Source organism: Podarcis pityusensis (genome assembly GCF_964106645.2).
Source record: "Podarcis pityusensis genome assembly, chromosome: 2".
In the NCBI taxonomy this organism is placed as follows: Eukaryota; Metazoa; Chordata; class Lepidosauria; order Squamata; family Lacertidae; genus Podarcis; species Podarcis pityusensis.
This window is the reverse complement of record NC_138029.1, coordinates 25,105,032-25,125,884: the sequence shown is the minus strand read 5'-3', so window position 1 is coordinate 25,125,884 and position 20,853 is coordinate 25,105,032. Positions and strand designations below refer to the sequence as shown.

At 41.6% G+C, this 20,853-nt stretch overlaps 1 protein-coding gene and 1 long non-coding RNA gene across 4 annotated transcripts in view; one reads left to right on the top strand and one right to left on the bottom strand.

The window, feature by feature from the left end:
- The window catches only part of LOC308470840 (ABC-type organic anion transporter ABCA8-like), an 87,806-nt gene that overhangs the window by 59,289 nt on the left and 7,664 nt on the right, over window positions 1–20,853 (bottom strand). For 2 of the 3 annotated variants that reach the window (XR_013982672.1, XM_080994362.1), the window contains exon 1: window positions 1,710–1,900. Coding sequence is in view for 2 of the 3 variants with exons in the window: in XM_080994362.1 (XP_080850488.1) it covers window positions 1,710–1,814 (105 nt within the window). In the remaining variant the exon portion in view is untranslated. Of the gene's footprint in view, window positions 1–1,709; window positions 1,901–4,065; window positions 4,427–20,853 lie in introns of those variants that run through there. The other variant, XM_080994361.1, reaches the window with a different exon arrangement.
- Window positions 4,423–16,033, top strand: LOC308471169. Its single transcript, XR_013982744.1, has 2 exons — window positions 4,423–4,633; window positions 15,504–16,033. It is a non-coding gene; the product is annotated as an uncharacterized lncRNA (long non-coding RNA).

Here is a 20,853-nt window from a genome sequence, read left to right as displayed (position 1 = left end):
CCTCTGTTTGGGGCAGGCAGGGCAGCTCAGAAACCAGGGGCGGTGGCGGCTGCTGCCTGGAGGACTCCCAAGGAGAGGGGAGAGGGGAGGAGCCTGAAGGAACACACCACAAAGGAGGGTGTTTGAAAAGGGGTGAGGGGCTGCAGGAGCAGCAGGCAAGGGGTGACTTAACTGGGCTACAGAGGCTTGGAGCGCATTTCCTCCACCGGAGCCTCAAAAAGAATATAGTTGGTCAAGGGAGCCATGGACTAAAAACAGCTGAAAACCTCTGATATATGCTATGGCCCAGATTCATAGGATCCATTCAATTATCATAGGTGAACTTTTACCCAGTTACAGCAAATAGCCATACAGGTGTCTGTTTGTCTTTATGATTGATTATATTTTGTTGGACTGTTATTCAGTATAACAACAACAACAACAACAACAATATTAATATTAATATTAATATTAATATTAATATTAATATTAATAATTTGTTATTTATACCCCACCCGTCTGGTTGGGTTTCCCCAGCCACTCTGGGCGGCTTCCTACAAAATATTAAAATACAATGGTCTGTTAAACATTAAAAACTTCCCGAAACAGGGCTGCCTTCAGATGTCTTCTAAAAGTCTGGTAGTTGTTTTTCTCTTTGATATCTGATGGGAGGGCGTTCCATAGGGCGGGTGCCACTACCGAGAAGGCCTCTGCCTGGTTCCCTGTAGCTTTGCTTCTCGCAGTGAGGGAACTGCCAGAAGGCCCTCGGCACTGGACCTCAGTGTCCTGGCAGAATGATGGGGGTGGAGACGCTCCTTCAGGTATACTGGGCCGAGGCTGTTTAGGGCTTTAAAGGTCAGCACCAACACTTTGAATTGTGCTCAGAAACATACTGGGAGCCAGTGTAGGTCTTTCAAGACCGGTGTTATATGGTCTCAGCGGCTGCCCCCAGTAACCAGTCTAGCTGCCGCATTCTTGATTAGTTGTAGTTTCTGGGTCACCTTCAAAGGTAGCCCCACGTAGAGCGCATTGCAGTAGTCCAAGCAGGAGATAACTAGAGCATGCACCACTCTGGCGAGACAGTCTGCGGGCAGATAGGATCTCAGCCTGTGAACCAGATGGAGCTGATAAACAGCAGCCCTGGACACAGAATTGACCTGTGCCTCCATGGACAACTGAGTCCAAAATGACTCCCAGGCTGCGCACCTGGTCCTTCAGGGGCACAGTTACCCCATTCAGGACCAGGGAATCCTCCACACCCACCTGCCTCCTGTCCCCCCAAAACAGTACTTCTGTCTTGTCAGGATTCAACCTCAATCTGTTAGCCGCCATCCATCCTTAATATGCTGATACTGATGCTGATAATATGTTGGGACACTGGGCCAAAAAGAGGTATATAGGTAAATGATATAAAAGAAAAAAATAAGTGGACTATAATTTATCCTACTATTTCTTGCATGTTTATTAGAACATCCTTGGAATGATATGCACTGACAAATCAAATAAATTTTCTGCAATTAACACAGTAACTGAAAAGGCTAGTTCTCCATTGCAACTTTACGAGTGGCTTCTCCCCTTGACTTCACTGTAAAACAAAATGGCAATGGCAATGGCATTGGCAACGGCAACATTCAAACGCTTAATCAATTTTCACAACTTTAAATTTTAAAAAAGAACAGAAGAAGAAATGCTGACCATTTATTTCCCCTCGATTGGCAATTTTTACTTGCCTGAAAGTTTTGCATCCTCATCCTCCATTTCAGAATTATATTTTTCCACAAAAGTGCAATTGTCTGTTGATACAGACTTCTATTCCTTTGGCGTTGTCCCTGCATTTTCAAGCCTGCTTAAAATGAAAAATAAGTCTGTTCAGTCAGAGGTTACTCACTCTAGGCAAAGTGCGGCACTGGGCAAAGGAATAAATTGCAACACAACCCACCCTCCCACTTATTTGCACAATGTTCTGTGCATATATTGATTTCCCTAGCTGGGTATGTGTAGATACCATGCAGAGTCCAGACTAGCCTCTCCCAACTTGGTGCTCTTCAGATATTTTGAATTACAACTCCCATCAGCCCCAAGGAGCATGGACAATGGTCAGGGATGAAAACATCATACTGGATATTGGGGGGGGGGGGTTTGACAGGTTGGGTCCTCCATCATGGAGGGCACTTATTGTGGTGAGATCACCAGAAACTGCCTCCTTGTTGTGGGGCGGGACCGTTTGGATGGCCACAACACCCCATTGGTTGCCCCTCTGTTGCTGGGGCAGAAATTTGGTCAGTTGGGTTGGCTATTGGCTGCTGCACGTCGCTGGAGAGTTTCACTTTCTTGCGACGTGCAGCGGATCACCCGCCCTCCTCTCCCTATATTTAGGGTTGTTCTTATGGCCTTGCTATGCCTGTCTAGGGGTCGTCTGTTTTGGAGCAGGGACCCGGTAGGAATTTTGCCATTTGGCTGATTGGCTGGTGCCACTTGGTTTTTGCCTCATGTGTTTAATGACAAACAGATGTTAGAGGTAAGAGGTTAAATCAAACTTTATCAACGTGTGCATAGGGAAAATCCAGTTAGTGTCATGCCAAAGTTGAGTTAGGATCTCCATAAAACATGTTCCCACTCTGCTGCTCATCATGTTTAAGCATTCCTGGACCTACTGCTACCTTTGACCTTGAGTTATTTTGCACCCATCCATGAACACAATGGGATGTTTGAGCATCAGATACCAAATACTCTAATAGGTTTGAGAGAGCATCTGAGTTCTAACATTCTTCTTCCATGTAGTGTTTCAATCTCTAGGTCAGTGTTCCCCAAACTTAGGTCTCTAGTTGTTGTTCGACTACTACAACTCCCATCATCCCTAGCTAGCAGGACCAGTGGTCAGGGATGATGGGAGTTGTAGTCCAAAAACAGCTGGAGACCCAAGTTTGGGAAACAGTGCTCTAGGTGAAGATTCTGCTTGAAATGTTTCAGTGCAAGTATATTGGGATTCCCATCCTGTTGCTCCATGGCCCCGAATGAGATTTTATTTGGAAAGAAAAGTAGGTGGGTTCATTTTTAACACCTGATTTTATTGGCCATATTCACATATATATTGCATTTTATGTAAACTGCTCAGAAGTTTTAATTAAGCAATATATAAATCCTGTTGGGGGTGGGAATAAACTTAGACTTCACCCAACAGAAGGCAGTGAGAGAGAAACACAGTGAGGGGCAGAATGATTGCATAATCTCCAGCTGTCAGAATATTTAAAGGGACAGAGGCGATCTTGGGTACGTGATCTGGCAAACCCATTCTTAGGTGGCGAGTCCAACCAGTCTACTTCACCTATTCATCTGCCTGCAGATTCCATTTAGGACAGCAGGGAAGGAAAGGTAGGAAATATGACTCAAGAGAATATTATTTCAATCAAATTCATAAACAACCAGTGACCAGCTTTACCAAATCAAGTGAAGCTGCTAACAAACCTAATAAGGAACACCTGTCAAAACTTTGCAATGCTTTGTATAAAACTAATTTGGGATGGCAACATTAATACCTCCACATGGATGGTAAAACTCTTAGCATTTGCAGTTTCAAAGCTAGCTTCCCCATGGTTTTACTGCTCAAGTGCTTTAACAACAAAATTGTGTTAAAATATTTCTATGGGTAAAAGAAAATTCTAGGTCAGGATATTGCTGCAACAGGAAGACATTTATTTTAGACTGACCTAAATAAATCAAATCACAGGCATACCAATCAAACTCTGCAGAGGATTTCACATAGTTGGCAAATCCAATCCTATGCAGATTTACTCAAAACTAAGACTCACCAAGTTTAAGGAGAGTTACTCCCAAACAAGCATATAGGACTGCAATGTTAATCCACAAATGAGTCAAGATGAGCTGGCAGAGTTTAGGTACATAGGTTCAAATATCCAGATCACCTATCAGTTGATATCCAAGCACTTTGAGTAAGTGAGTTTGCATTCATTCAGTAGCAATTCTCCCCTCTTTCCCTTTTTGCTCCCAAATAACTAGGCTTCATCAGGTATTAATGGCAAGAAAATACATCCAGAGGCAAAGAGAAAGCAACATTGAAAAGCTTACCTTAAAGTAATCAATTTAGGCTAAAACGTCAGCAAAGGATTCAAAGAAAACTGCATAATAACAGCAATGTATTTTCTTTGTCTGAAATATGATTTATAAAGCCTCCAACTACTCTTTCTGCTTCTTTGTGCCTTTTCTCTTTCCAGTCCATAAATGCAGCCAGAAAAAGCAATGGCCATTCACAACAACGTCGTGTTTTTGTCCTCCAGTAGTTCCTCCCCTCGAAAATCTTCTCCCAGGACAGTTGAAGAGATTTCTTTGTTCTGACAAGACTTAATCATTCTTGATACAGCTGGACCGCTGATGGAAAACTGTGCCCCAGAGTTTTGCACAGGCAAACAGCTTTGTAAATATATTCTGCCTGCAGCAAATTGAAAAGGAAGGAGCAATGTATTGCAACGTGGGAGAGTACTTTTAAGTGCACTCCAATTTCTGAGCAGTAAGAGGTCTCAGATTCCCAAAGCATAGCTTGTGTTTGGTATAACTGGAAAGAATGTCATTTTATACTACCACCACTCCATGATATAAAGAGCAGAAGTAAACGGCAGAGCAGAGACAGAGGAACCAGGTAAATAATGAACTCCTTGATCACCATGGGAGAGCAGGGTTCAGTGCATTGCGATATCAAAGTTTAAAATCAATCAGCATAAAGCAATTATTCCACAATCCACTACCAGAGTGGTCACATCAGAAAGAGGGCTTCTGCACTTTTAATAAGAAGCAGTTTGGGCAGGTGTAACTTAATTGGGCTCTTTTTCACCTAGCTACCTTACCTGGCAGACCCACAAAACTGAGTTATTGTTTGATCTAGAGTACTACTTGAGGTTATTAGGTCCTCCCTTCTATAGGGGGGAAATAACATATTCCTTGTGATTCCTATCAGGCAGTAAGAAATCTTCATGCAGAGTTAGTGGGATAATAAACACACACCCAGAATCACAAATTAGCATTGCTTTTCCTGACAGAGCTATATATGGGCTCTGTCTCTTTCCTGGGCTGTTTCTGATTGTGCTGGGTAAAAGCAACTCGAGATCCAGATGTGTGGTCTCACTGCACTTAATATCAGCTGGCCTCTAGTGGTAACTGGCAGTAAATTATTCCACAATGAGCAACAGCCTACCAGTTCTTAACACTTCACTTACCATATCTGTAGTAAGGAGGAGGAGAAGGAAAAGAGTTTGGATTTGTTATCCCGCTTTATCACTACCCGAAGGAGTCTCAAAGCCGCTAACAATCTCCTTTCCCTTCCTCCTGTGAGGTGAGTGAGGCTGAGAGACTTCAGAGAAGTGTGACTAGCCCAAGGTCACCCAGCAGCTGCATGTGGAGGAGCGGAGACATGAACCCGGTTCACCATATTATGAGTCCACCGCTCTTAACCACTACACCACACTGGCTCATCAGCAAAATATGCACCTAGGGTAGATTTGTCATGTACCAATAGATCTTAACTGTCCCCCAAAGGGGGGGGGACTGATTCTACTCCTCTTTTTATTTCCAAGATTTAGTTTTGCTGCCATCACCCTGCCTTCCATCTGGAGTAAAGCGGTGGTAGAAAATCCAGTTGTGTGGTTAAACATTTGTTTCCTAGTCATTTATTACCGTATTGGCCTGAATACAGTGGTACCCCGCAAGACGAATGCCTCGCGAGACGAAAAACTCGCAAAACGAAAGGTTTTTTCGTTTTCGAGTTGCCTCGCAAGACGAATTTCCCTATGGGCTTGCTTCGCAAAACGAAGCTTGCCCCGGGGACAGCGGGTCTTCTCTTTTGAAGCAAGGGGCGGCGGGGAGAAGCGATCTTCTCCCCGCAGCCCCAGGTCCGGGGACAGCGGGAAGCGCTTCCCGCTGCCCCCGGACCTCTTTTGAAGCAAGGGGCTGCGGGGAGATCGCTTCTCCCGGTGCTCCGAAGCGGGGCGGGGGGGCGGGAACACCTGCCCCAGCCGCCCCACTTCGGAACGCTGTTCCGAAGCGGGGCGGGGGGGCGGGAACACCTGCCCCAGCCGCCCCGCTTCGGAACGCTGCTCCGAAGCGGGGCGGGGGGCGGGAACACCTTCTGAAGGCGGGCGGGGGGCGAAAGTCTTTGTCCCCCCTGCCCGCCTTCCCAGGGGCTTTTAAATCGCCCCGGACAGCGGAGAAGTCCTCCGCTGTCCCGGGGCGATTTTAAAATGCCGCCCGCCAGCATTTTAAGATCGCCCGGACAGCGGAGAAGTCCTCCGCTGTCCCGGGGTTTTTTAAAATGCTGGGGTGGGAAGAAAAGCCCTTGTCTCCCCCCCCCCCAGCCTTCAGAAGAGGTCCGGGGACAGACTGTCCCCGGACCTGGTCTGAAGGCGGTTTCCCTAGGAACGCATTAATTGATTTTCAATGCATTCCTATGGGAAACCGTGCATCGCAAGACGAAAAACTCGCAAGACGAAGAGACTTGCGGAACGAATTAATTTCGTCTTGCGAGGCACCACTGTATAAGCCGTACCTGAATATAAGCTGCATCTTTAAAATTCGGGGGGGGGGGGGAGAATACCTGAATATAAGACGCTCCCTTAAAATTCCGCAGGCACTTGCACCCGTTCCGTTTTAAAAGCAGCCCATAGATCAAAACCATAAGGGGAGGGAAACATAAGGGTCAGACTGAGTCCAAACCAAAGGCCAGGCAGAACAGCTCTGATTGTATTGTATTGCACATATACATAAAACAAAACTCACAAACTTAAACAAACAAGAAAGGCTTATGTAGAGAGAGCAAAAAAAGAAAAGAATAAAAGCAGAAACTCCAGAAAGGAAGAAAGAAGTAAGAGATATAAATATATGCCTTTTTGTAAGTACATTTAAATCTTAGAAAGAAAAGAAAAAGAAAAGAAAAAAGGAAGCCTACATAAAACAACATTAGTTCATTCTTCAATAAACTAAGACATTTCCAAAAAAAAAGAAACATAGTGGTTGTCAACTTCCGCCAACTTCATAACAGTTCATTATTTCTAATTAAAGTCTACCTGTCTGTATTTCAGTAAATCCCTCATCTTGGTATCAGGGAGTTTTTTCCTTTGCGGCGTTATTCTAAACACAGCCAGATCTTAGCTGATGAACCTTGGTTCATCAAGTAGTTATTTAGGTAATCCCATTCTTTTTTACCTATCTTGTTATACTTATATCTTATATCTGTCAGCTTCGCGAGTTCCAAGTACTCACACAGTTTACACAACCATTCTTCTTTGGTGGGTATATGATCTTCCTTCCAAAACTTAGCCACTACATGCTACATAAAGAAATAGTCTTGTTTTCTTTTTAGGGATATTGTTTGTCAAAATTCCCAAAAGAAATTATTCCGGTTTTTTGTTGAATGTAATTTTTAATAACTTTTTCATCTCCTCATAGGTCGTGTCCCAGAACTTTCTAATCTCTGGGCACGCCCACCACATACGGTAAAAAGTTCCTACTTGATTTTTGCACCTCCAACATTTCTTGTTATAAGTTTTATTAATTTTTGCCAGCTTTACAGGGGTCCAATACCACCCTGTATTGTGTTTTCATGAGATTTTCTCTCATTAAGTAACAAGCCGTAAATTTTATATTCTTTGTCCATAGTTCTTTCCAGTTATCCAATTCAATTGTGTGGCCTATATCTTGTTCCCATTTTATCATAACATCTGAAAGAATTTGTTACAGGGAGGGACTAAGACTCTAATATATACCTGTGTGGTGATACAAATCTTGTTGGGCAGTGAAAAAATGGGCACTTTAATGTGGTTGGATGGATGAGGGGAGCTGGGAGGGGGAGGACCTTTTGACAACCCTGCAATGTAGTCCGATTGCATTTTCCACATTGGGGTTTTCCCCCCAGGAAATGCAGCTGACCGCAGCAGCGGCGTGGCAGGGGGAAACGGGGTGATTAAATGTGTCCCCCGTCCACTGGAGTAAACAGGAAACTTCTTGTGTAAGATGGATTTCATCATTAAAAGTCTATTGGTGTTCTTTTACTGTTTGATAATGTCTGCTGCACAATATTATTGAAATATTTCATTGGTGTGTAAGTTTGCTTAAAGTGAGCGTGTGTAAACATTGTCAAGGCAAATGTCCACAACCAACATTAATCTAGACTTGACCACAGCGGCAACCTGCCAAGAAATGTTTGCAGTTTAAGGCAAGGGGGAACTGCAGGAAAAAGACATTAGAAACCTTAAACTGGGCAGAAGAGCAGCGGATGGAAGCTTTCTTTCAAAAAGAGTTGAAAACACTAAGCAATTTTGAAGGATTACCTCAGCCCAAAAGGGTGGAGGAAGGAAAGAGTAGCCAGACCGCAACACAGTGTTGCTCTGGGACAGGATAAGTTCCAAAAAACCCCACTTCTTTTAAAAGTCTTGTAGGGAACATCCAGCTGTTGGAAGTCCAGGCAGTATAGGTCAGAAAAACACACAATAGACTTCCGGGTTGGCGCGTCTGTCTAATGGCGGATTCCCTCCGAGCTCCGGAGGGAATCGGCTCAGCAGGGGTCGGGTCTTACCGTGCCGGCGACACGGGGACCCTCACAAACCACGTACACGGGGTACGTGGACATGGTGACTCGGCGGGCATCGTAAGCGCCCCCCCGACCCATGAGAGAGCCTTTTTAAAGGCTAAGGATCGGGTGCCTGGGAGCGGCGTGGTGCTGTGAGTCTTCTGCTACCCCTGCCGAGCGAAGCCGCATGCCATTCTTCAGTCAGCGCTAACTTCTTCCTGCTAAATTTGGACTCAAAACTAAGAGCAACAACCCGTGAGTAATTTGAAAATTGGATTATAAATTCTTCGGATTGGATTTGGTACGAACGGAGGAGATGAAAAAAAAGGGAAGTCCGCCTCCTCCATATTGTTAACAGTGCAAGCAAGGATTTGACAACTAAAGTTGCGGGAAAACTTGTGAGATTGGATAAAAAATACAGACCTCACGGATTTAAAAGACCTAAGCTAAAGTGCTGGAGGACAAGAGATTATTTTGTTTGAAATTAAGTATCACCCTACTCAAGCCCGGGAGCAATCCGAGCTAAGAACCTGCTGAGACATAGATACTTTTGACAGCTGTCAAATTAGCTGTCAAAGTTGAAAGAACTGAAAATTGAAACTTTAACCGATTAAATTGCTACAAATTATTACAAATAAGGAAAGATCGACACAAACAAGTCTGACTTTTGGATCGGAGAGGGAAAGATCATTAAAACCAGAATCCCTCTAGAGGGGACTCTTGGACATTGCAAGAATGGAACTAAAACAAGGAATACAGGAAATACGTGCTGGTTTGAAAGAGCTGATCTCTCTTGTGGGAAATTTGATACAGAGGAATGAGAAAGGCCTTGTTTTGTCTACGAGCCCACCAGACCCGAAGCTATCTGAAAATACACTAACTGATTTGGAAAGGGACTCATCGTTTGAAACACAGGCAGCTGGACAAGGGAAAGAACCCAAGATTGAGGAGGAAAAGACACCTGCCAAGCAAAAGGAGCTGAAGGAAGGGAAGGCTGAGACACCACATAAAGGAGAGGAGAGACCAAGATCTGCTAAGAAGAAATCTAAACTGACTAAGGTGAAAACAGGACTATTTGGGACATATAGATTTATGAAACAATGTTGGAATATGGGACACAAGCAAACAGGTTTAACTGAAAGAATCATCGCCAACATTGAGAAAATAAGTCTTCGATCCTGGGAGTTAAGCATGAGAGACTTTCGAAGGAATCGGCTGAAAGGAACTGTGAGAGACTTGCGCGCCTCGGACGTGAGATCACCAGGCTAGAAAGATGGACTAAATGTACTTTGATTAAGGATTGAAGCCGGGGGAGAAGGGTGGGACTTAACAGTCCAAAGGGGGTTGAAGTTTTTTTTTTTTTTTTTTTTTTTCTACCTTTTAATTTTTATAGAATAAAGAATATTTTATAAGAATGGGGAATCCGTGGGGGGGAAAGGGTGGCAATTTTAGGAAAGGTATCTTTTTTTTCTTTTTTAGAAACATGCTTATATCTTTTTTTTTGTTCTTTTACTCTTATACAGAGGATTAAGGGGTATACGTTAATAAAATGCTAGCACAACAAATGAATTAAAGTATAATTTTATAATTAAAATGAATTTAATCAAACTAGGGTTAAGTAATTTTAATAAAATAAGGTACAGGATGTTTAGGGGAAAAACTTGCTAGAATAAATAAACTGGAGTTGGGAAACAATAGGAGGAGACGTGGGGAAGTCCTGAAAAGAAGTTACTGAAAATAAGTGTAAAGAGGTGAACCTCTTTTTCTTTTTCCTTTTTTTCTTTTTTTTTGGATGTATGTTTCTATGTTCCTGAGCTTTGATTCTTAATGTAATCTTTTTTGGAAAATTAATAAAGATTATATAAAAAAAAAAAAAAGAAAGAAAAACACACAATAAACATCTTGTTATTCACTTATTGGCAGAATTTTGTTCACATATCACAGTCAGTGCTGGGACGATGAAAGAAGCCCTCCAGCCCTTGGACTCTAGCTCCCTTCAGCCAAGCCGGTGGTCAGGGATGATGGGAGTTGTAGTCCAGCAACATTTTTAGGGCCTCAGAACTCCCACTATAGCTTTTGTGGTGGATGATGGGAGTTGTAGTCCAGCAACATTTTTAGGGCCTCAGATCTCCCACTATAGCTTTTGCGGTGGGCACCATCTTAACATCAAATCTTTTTTACTTGTTAATCAGTCAATCAATCTTTCAATTTGTGCCAAAGTGCGTTTCTATTAAAAAATTTTTTTAGCAAGATACAATTTGAAAGAGAGAATATTAAGAATGCTATAATGCTACAGTGCCTAGTGGAATGAGTGGGAGGGCCAACCAATCCAGGAATTCACTCCTTTACTGCAGGAAAATAATCATACTTACAAAAAATAAAAATAAAATAAGGTGGTATTTCCAGGAGGTCCCACAATGGCTAACAGAGGAAACCATTGCCAAAGCATAAGAGCAAACAGAACACAATGCAGAGAAATGTTCACCAGAGCTAATCCACACCAATATGCAAAAGTCCTGAGACCCACAACTGAGAGTGAGTTTTTATCCAGCAAAGAAAATGAAAAGAGATGGTTTTACCCAGTGCTTTTTTTTTAATTAAAAAAAATGTTATGGGGTACTCTCATTTTCCTACTCATATTGATATACTGCTCCTCAATGAGGCCAAACTTAAATTCACAAAACGTTTACGGGTATGCATACCCCTGTGTACCCCCAGAAAAAAGCACTGGTTTTACCTTTCAGTATTCCATCTAATTAAATGGTCACAGGTACAGTCAAACCTCGGTTCCCAAACGCCTCCGTTATCGTATGTTTTTTCTTCCGAATGCTGGAAACCCGGAAATAACTGCTCTGGTTTCCGAACAATTTTTGGAAGCCAAACAGCTTCTGGGGAGTTTTCTTTTTTCTTTTTTCCTCCACTGCCTTTGCTAACCGCCTTTTGATACTCAGTTGTCGAACATTTCAGAAGTCGAACAGTCTTCCGGAATGGATTACGTTCAACAACCGAGGTTTGACTGTATAATATATGCCAAGATACACAAAGCTTATACCATGCATCAATATTCGCAATAATTTCCTTTCCCTTTTATTACCCCTGACTCTTATGACCATTTCTTCCTTCCTGCTCCTAGTGCATTTTTTCACTTCTCCAAGTTCTTTATCTTTGATCCCATTCCATTCTTTAAGGTTCAACATCATCATTAAGCATGTTATTCCAGAACATTACATGGAATTGTAGTGTTTTTCCATATGCTTATTGGGTTGGTTTCTGCATATTCTTTTCTAATATGTTAACTTAATCTGTGTTACAGTAAGACCATATTTTTCTCTATCCACTCAGATTCTGTTAAGAAAGTCAATGTGACTGGGAGGTGGATAACATATTAAGAAGAAAGTCAATGTGAGTGGGGGGTGGATAACATATGGGAAATTAATAGTCAAAGAAACGGGTAAATGGAAATTGAAACCATATGATGAAGTGAAAGAATATGTTAATGATTGGCTGCATTATTATCAGGTTAATGAAATGTTTAAAAAAGATGTTAAAGAAAAAGGTTTTGGGGGGAAAGAGTCGAAGTTTCAATTAGAAATATTGAACAATGACTTAAAATTTTTATCTAAAATGTATAAATTGCTGCTTGAATGGCATACTAAAGATGAGGAGATTAAATCGGCTATGATTCACTGGGCCAAGGACTTTGGACATAATATACAGTTAAATGATTGGACAAAACTATGGAATGAAGGTCTCAAATTTACTGCATGTACTGCGTTAAAAGAGAATGTGATAAAAATGATTTATAGATGGTATATTACACCAGTGAAATTAGCAAAAATGTATAAAGTGAGTAACAAGTGTTGGAAATGTAAGGAAAAAGAGGGAACATGTTATCATATGTGGTGGGAGTGCAAAAAGGTGAAATGTTTCTGGGAGATGATATATAATGAATTGAAAAAAATGTTGAAATATACATTTGTAAAGAAACCAGAAGCATTTCTGATAGGTATTGTGGGAAATGAAATAAATAAAAAAGAATGTAAGCTCTTTTTGTATGCAGTAACAGAAGCAAGGATACTATTGGCACAAAAATGGAAACAGAAAGAATTACCAACGATAGAAGAATGGAGAATGAAATTAATGGACTATGCAAAACTTGATAAATTAACAGGAAAGATCCGAAACCAGCGGGACCAGAAGTTCACCGAAGACTGGAGTAAATTTGTAGATTATATGAAAAGTATATGCGATGATCAAACAACGTTTGTTGGCTTGCAGGAAGCTCTATGAAGAATTAATATTAGAAATATTGCAAAAAAGGGAAAAGGAGAGAGGAGAGGTTATTAATTTAAGGCAATATAAAATTAGGAAATGCGTAAGAAATGATTAAAAATGGAGGATTATCAGAAGAGTTGAGGGAAGTCCAAAAAGAATGTATTTATGAGAAAATGTGTATGATGTTTTTATAATTTTGTATTGTAAAATCAATAAAAATATTTTTTTTAAAAAAAGAATTTTCTGACATCAGTTTAAACGGGACATTGTCCCAAATCCATTTCCATTCTTCTCTCAGTATTACATCTGATAATTCTTTCTCCCATTTTTTTTTTCATGTATGCATCTGGAATCTGATCTAAGCTCGATCATAAAATTTCGCAAGGGTTTCTTTATCTATATGACTGGTGAACAAAATTTCACACTTATTCTCTTTTCTTAAAGAGGTGTGTTTATGAATTAAAACTTGCTACTCTAATCTAAAAATACTAAAAAAAGCAGGCCTCTTCTTTCTTCCAAAGTTGTTAGAACCTCTTCAGATGTCAAGTCAACCTGACCCTCAAGTAACATCTTTATAAACTCTCTGATTAATTGTGGTTCTTGAATCAAATATTCATTATAATATAGGGCCGTTGAAAGTGATAATCCAATAAACATTTAGATGGGTGGAAACTGCTGGAAAAATGAAATTAGAACCTTATACTGCACATAGCCATTCAGTTAGAGCTGTGGGTGGAAGGTTTTTGGGGTTTTTTATGACCGAGTTGAAAACTTTTTTCTTTTCTTGCCTCAGCCAGAAGAGTGGAGGGAAGAAAGAGTAGCCAGCCCACCTCCATATGGTGTTGCTCTGGGACAGGATGAGAAAAGTGGAAGGCAAACAAAACAAAACTCCTCTAGGGAACATCCTGTTGTTTGAAGTCCAGACGGGCAGTATAGGTCAGTCAGAGAGATATACAATAAATATTTTGTTCTTTGGTCGGAGCTGTTTTATGTGGAGGTTGAAGCTGGGACAATAGAACAAGCTTCCTATAAAACAAGGCGAGGGAAGTGAGGCAGTGTGGTGTACTGGTTAGAGCATTGGACTAGGACCTAGGAGAGGTAGGTAAAGGGACCCCTGACCACTAGGTCCAGTCGTGACCGACTCTGGGGTTGTGGCGCTCATCTTGCTTTATTGGCCGAGGGAGCCAGCGTACAGCTTCCGGGTCATGCGGCCAACATGACTAAGCCGCTTCTGGCGAACCAGAGCAGTGCACGGAAACACTGTTTACCTTCCCGCCGGAGCAGTACCTATTTATCTACTTGCACTTTGACGTGCTTTTGAACTGCTAGGTTGGCAGGAGCAGGGACCGAGCAACGGGAGCTCATCCCGTCGCGGGGATTCAAACTGCCAACCTTCTGATCGGCAAGTCCTAGGCTCTGTGGTTTAACCCACAGTGCCACCCGCATCCCTTAGGATCTAGGAGAGACCAGGGTTCAAATCCCCACCAGGGCATGAAGCTCACTGGGTGATCTTGAGCCAGTCTCTCTCTCTCTCTCTCTCTCCCCCCTACCTCAAAGGGTTGTTGTGAGGATTAAAGGGGGAGGAGGAGAATCAATTCTCCAAAGGAACACAGACCCTGTGTGGGTGCCTGGAAACTCTTGCTACCACTTGACAAAGCGAAGGGCAGACGTTTGTAACAATATTTTTTTGGTGCACTTTTGAAGAATAGAAGAAGAAGAAGAAGAGTTTGGATTTGATATCCTGCTTTATCACTACCCTAAGGAGTCTCAAAGTGGCTAACAATCTCCTTTCCCTTCCTCCCCCACAACAAACACTCTGTGAGCTGAGTGAGGCTGAGAGACTTCAAAGAAGTGTGACTAGCCCAAGGTCACCCAGCAGCTGCATGTGGAGGAGCAGAGAATCGAACCCGGTTCACCAGGTTATGAGTCTACCGCTCTTAACCACTACACCACACTGGCTTTCCCACCTCTCTGTTTTATCCCTGGCATTAGTGTTTTCCATTCATTCTCCCCCTCCCACCCCAACCTCCATTTCCTTTATGGTTAGCGTTTCTCTGGCCTTATCCCCAGATGAAAATGGTGCGTCAAAGACAATGTTAGTTTTAAGAACATAAGAAAGGTCCTCTAGTCCATTTAAGGGCACCTGCCATGTGCTCAGGAGGAATTATGCAACCGTGGGAGTTGGGACAGGAATTCAGCATTTCCTGTTTTGATTTATAAATCTATTCTGTCCCTATGGAGGTGTTTTGGGACTGGTTTTTGTTTTGTTTTCCGAGATGCACAATGTTCAGTCCTCAACTCCAAACTCTGGATATAAATCTCACATTGCTGCCAATTTACATCAGCTGGATAGGAAGAGGTTTTGTCATTTGGAATCATTACAAAAGTTTCTTTCATCGATTGCTAGTATGGGTGGAGAACCACCCTCCAGCTTTGTTGTGCTACTGATCCCCCTGAAGGGAGAGGAGAGATGATCGACCATCCCTGGAGGACACTGGGCCCACCCACCATTGATTTGGAACATCTGGCCTCAGCACCAGACTTCTGGGTGGGGTGGGAAGGCTAAAGGGGGGAAATTGTTGGTTTGGTGTGAATGGTTTGGGGACAAATTATTGTTCTGTTTATTATGTGAGTATGTTTTGAAATGACTGTTACTATATTATATAAAATATTACAGATCCTCCAAGTGTCCCTATTTTCCAGGGACAGACCTGGATTTACAGAAGCCGTCCTGGTTTCTGATTGCACCCCGGAATGCCCTGCTTTTCCTTAGGACATGCCGATTTTCGTTGGAGAAATGTTGGAGGGTATGGAGTTATGCAACCCCCGAGCCAAGGAGATGAGTAACTATACAACCTTTTGAAGACATCTGAAGGCAGCCCTTTCTAGGGAAGGTTTTTTTTTTTTAATGTTTTCTCATGTTTTTATACGTGTTGGAAGCCACCCAGAGTAGCTGGGGCAACCCAGTCATATGGGCGGGGTATAAATGATAAATTGTGGTTGTTAAATAGGACATCCCTATTTTCATCAGATAAATTTTGGAGGGTATGATATTAATGTATTAGTGTATTATATTATTGCCCCCACTTCCCCTCCTCATATGGTATTATGTACTGTATCTTTTCTGCTGTCTCTTGGAGACGTTTGGGTAACAAGTGATTAATAAGTCTAATAAATGAAATGAGAAGTGGATTCTATAACTAATAATCTACCCAACGTCTGCTTTCTTTTACCACGATGATATTTGAGAGGGCACAATCACAGGGGGACAGGGACGGTTTAAACAAAATCTCTGGTGTTAATTCAGCTAAATGTTGCTAACTATGTAATTAAGTTCCATTGAAGCCACTGAAGACTAACAGTAGCTGGATTGGAGCCACTGCCCTTTGAAAAGGAATGAATGAAGTCCCAAATAATTGCTGAATTATCAGTTTGTCTTCTGTTCCCTGTAAACTGCAGACAAAATAACAAAACGAAGTACTGTACGGCCAAAGTTAAGCATGTTTCAGTTTCATTGAATAATGTGGGAGAGTTTGTGGTGTCATTATAGGACATGAAAAATGCTGAACTCTAGTAGGATCTTTCAGCGTAAAATATTAAGCATAGATTTAACATGTATTTAACATCTATTTCACAATAGATGTTCATACAAAATGCATGTTTACAAAACTATTGTACTACCAAACTAACTGTATGCTTGTGAAACATGGACCACTTATAAATGCCATCTCCAACTCCTCGAAAGATTCCATCAACGGTGTCTCCAAAAAAATTTACATATCACTTGGAAAGACAGGCAAACTAATGCCAGTGTACTGGAAGAAGCAAAGATCACCAGTGTCAAAGCAATGATTCTTCAACATCAACTTCGCTGGACCAGTCTGATTATCGTCTTCCAAAGCAACTACCGGTACTCTATTCCAAACTTTAAAATGGAAAGCGTAATGCTGGCGGTCAACAAAAGAGGTTTAGAGATGCTCTCAAGGCAAATCTAAAAGAATGTAGTATAAACATTGACAATTGGGAAACACTGGCCTGCAAGCGCTCCGGTTGGAGAACAGCCTTTACTAAAGGTGTCATGAACTCTGAAGACGCTCGAACTCAGGACAAAAGGAAGAAACGTGCTAAGAGGAAGACACGTTTGACAAACCTTCACTGTGATCAACTCCCACCCAGAAACCTAGGTCCCCACTGTGGAAGGATGTGTGGATCCAGAATTGGCCTCCACAGTCACTTACGGACTGTTAAAACCGTGTTCATGGAAGACAAACTTATTTGGCCATGAGTGATCGCCAAAGAAGAAGAAGGTGGTGGCACTTGACCTTTTGATAGGAAATGCTCTACAAAAATGGGGGGGGGGTCAAGGAGGGTCAGGAGAGTGAGAAAAGTCTGTATTTTCATCTGAGGAATGTTGGAGAATATGGCCTTCCTGGGTATGGAAGATTGATAACATGGTACAACAGCAATAGCAGCAGCAAGAAAAGGAATCTCACCTTACAGGAAAATATCTAGCAATACAATGGTACCTCGGTTCTCGAACGTAATCTGTTCCGGAAGACCGTTCGAGTTCTGAAATATTTGAAAACTGAGGGTCAAAGGGCCATCTACAAATTCAATTCAGAAAATTGAAAAACACGCAGCGGAAGCCGTTTGACTTCCAAGGCGCGTTCGGAAACAGAAGCATTTACTTCTGGGTTATCGGGTTCTGAAACGTTTGTCAACGGAGACGTTCAAGAACTGAAGTTCCACTGTACAAGGGATATAAGAAGCAGACAGATGTAAAGACACCTCACTTTAAACTTTTAAGTAGGGGAAAGACACACACACACACACACACACACACACACACACACACACCCCGTTTAGCACATTCACTAACTTTGAAAACATTAAGGGAAGTGTAGTAAGAATGAGGCCTAAGGAAGGGCTTTGCAACTCATCTGAGGTTACACACGCCAAAACCAAACCAATCGCTTCCAGATCACTTCAACCAATAATCTTGGTTTTGGCCCTTACTAGCACACAATTGAATCCTCACTCCAGTCCAGTTGGGGGTGGAATTCCAGTGACTAAAAGTTTGTACAATAGTTTCCTTTGAATAGAACTTTCTGAAAGAGAGAACAGAAGTTAATATACAGGAAAGGAGGAGGAAAATATTTTTTGGAGGTCATCAGGAAGGCAGCTTTGCTCCACTAACCAAAAGGCCATGGAAACGGAATGTTCCACAGTGGGACTGAATTTGTTCTCTTCCACACACACACACACACAAAAACCCCTAAATTTTTCTAGCTTTGTCTATTGTCCTCTGACAAGAAAACCATTATTGTGTAGCCACATTTGTACTTAAAAAAAAGAAATGTTGCACAACGTAATGCAGATTCCTAGAAAAACCACAGAGGAATATTTCTCTTTCCTTAGTTCCTGGGAGGATAGAAGTGATCTTTAAGACGTAAGACTGGCTCTTTTACAACTGAGTTGTAGATTTTGCATAAAAGCCTCAGCAAAATCTGCATTTTTAATGTCTTCGCATAGTCTGCCACCTTCTGGTTATATGTTAAAATTGCAAGGCTTGCATTTCCATATACTATGTGTGTGTGTGTGTGTGTGTGTGTGTGTGTTTTTATAGATATATAGATATAGATGATATAGATATAGATATAGATATAGATATAGATATAGATATAGATATAGATATAGATAGATTATACTGGTATATATATCGTATATTATACTTGTATATATTGATATAGATATAGATATATTATACTGGTATATATACTGGTATTATAATATATATATATATATATGGCTGTGTACACATTACAATTTACTCTTGCTCCAGTGCACTCCCACCACTGGTGTTTGAAGCCATGCACACATGCCGCTAGCCACAATCCATATACATCCTGTAGTTTCTTGAGAAATGGTCCCTTTCCCCTCAAACCAGCTTCCATCTGATTTGGAAATGTAAGCTGTATTCAAGTTGCAGTTAAGCTGAATTGTGTACATTTGAGACAGCCATTGCCTACGCATTGGTGACAGCTTCACAAAGATGAGTTTGAGGGATGTGAAGGGTAAACTAAGCAGGTAATGGGCAAAATAATATACAGTGATACCTTGGGTTAAGTACTTAATTCGTTCCGGAGGTCTGTTCTTAACCTGAAACTGTTCTTAACCTGAAGCACCACTTTAGCTAATGGGGCCTCCTGCTGCTGCCTCGCCGCCGGAGCACAATTTCTGTTCTCATCCTGAAGCAATGTTCTTAACCCGAGGTACTATTTCTGGATTAGCGGAGTCTGTAACCTGAAGCGTATGTAACCTGAGGTACCACTGTACAATAGCTCAGAAGAAGCTGTACTTGACTAGCTGGCTGAACGATGGGTGCGCAATCTCATACAATCAAGCAATCATCTCACTAATTTGCCTAAGACATCTGCTGCTTCAACACATTGCAGAATAAATGGCAACTATATATTGACCTACCGTATCAAAATACATAATTCAAAAGTATAATGGCGAGTGTGAATGCAAAGCAATGAATTAGCATAATATATATGTTTCTCACCGTCATCACGTTTGATCAGTTGCAACCCTAGAAGTGGTGAAAGGGTCTGAGAAAATACAACCTCAGTACAATACAAACAAAACAGACTTTAAATTTCAAAAACAATACCTAAAAGATGAATAACTGCTAATCTAAAAGAACTCTGTACAATCTGTCAGTGGCATCTTACACCTCATGAGTTAAGCAAGATGTAGGTGATCAGGGGCAGATTATTTACATATTTTCTGGAGCGGAGTAAAAAAATAAAAATAAAATGAAAGTGTGGTTCTCAGCATAGTGCAGGAAATTCTAGGATACATTATCTCTAAAACCTTCAGTGTAACCCCTTTGCGTGTGCTGAAAACAGGAGTGGGAATGCCAATGTACAATTTGTTGTATGTTAACAGGCTCATTGCTCAGCTTTGGGAGGAAAAAATGAGCTTTGCCATTAAAAGAATGGTTACAGAAAGTACAGAAAGCTGCCCTAATGACTAAACTGACATATCAGAGAATAACATCACATAGTCAACAGCAAGACAGATTCACAGAAAGATGGGCATTATTTATTAATTTCTGGGACAACATCCATGATAATACAGTTCCATCTATGTTTCCCTCATGAGTTTTTTGAAGCATATCTATATAGTACTAACTTCACCTGTTTAAACAAAAGCAAATCAACACCCAAAATCAATAACAAATCTTAAAAGGCTGCGATGATTTGAACCCACACATTTGGAAACCCAAAGCTGTCCCTGAGCCTAAACAAACAAAAGCTAGCAAACAGACAATAAAAAGAGCTCAGCTGCAGACTTCTCTGCGGCTTTTAGATTTTGCTGCTTTTATCTAGTGTGGGTTGCTTTGGCAATATTCTTCCATTTTGACCGTATTTTATGACCTTGAAAGCTGCCCAGGGAACTTGTTTGAAGGGCTGGGTGAAAAAAGATGCCAAAGTAAATCATTAAATAATGAAGACAACCATCACTAAAATAGCATTAAGGGAAAACATAAAAGCCGCAGAAATGGTCCGTGTTGCGAAAAGGCAAATGGACCTGCTTGTTTTTATGAAGAGCCCAGAAGAAGGCTCCCCAAACTTTCTAGACCTCAGTGGGCAATCTTGGATTTTTCAAGAAGTGCTGTGAGCTCCAACCCTTTCGGTCACTTCTCGCCCCAAGAGACAGACAGAAAGTATGTTTAAAAGTTGGATCCGAAAGAATTAATCAGCGCCTTCCAAAGCACATTGAGCTGACACAGAGAGTGGGAAAGAACCAGGGCTTTTTTCCAGCTGGAACTCGCTGGAACTCAGTTCTGTCGCCTCTTAGGTGGGCACCATTGCCATTATAAGAGCTCTTCATTCTGAGTCCCAGCACCTCTTTTTCTGGAAAAATAGCACTGGAAAGAAGTCTTTCAACTTCCTCCTTCGGCTCTCTGTATTTTTTCAACAGAGAAACCAGTAACATGAATAAGCAGCAGCGAGTGGGCA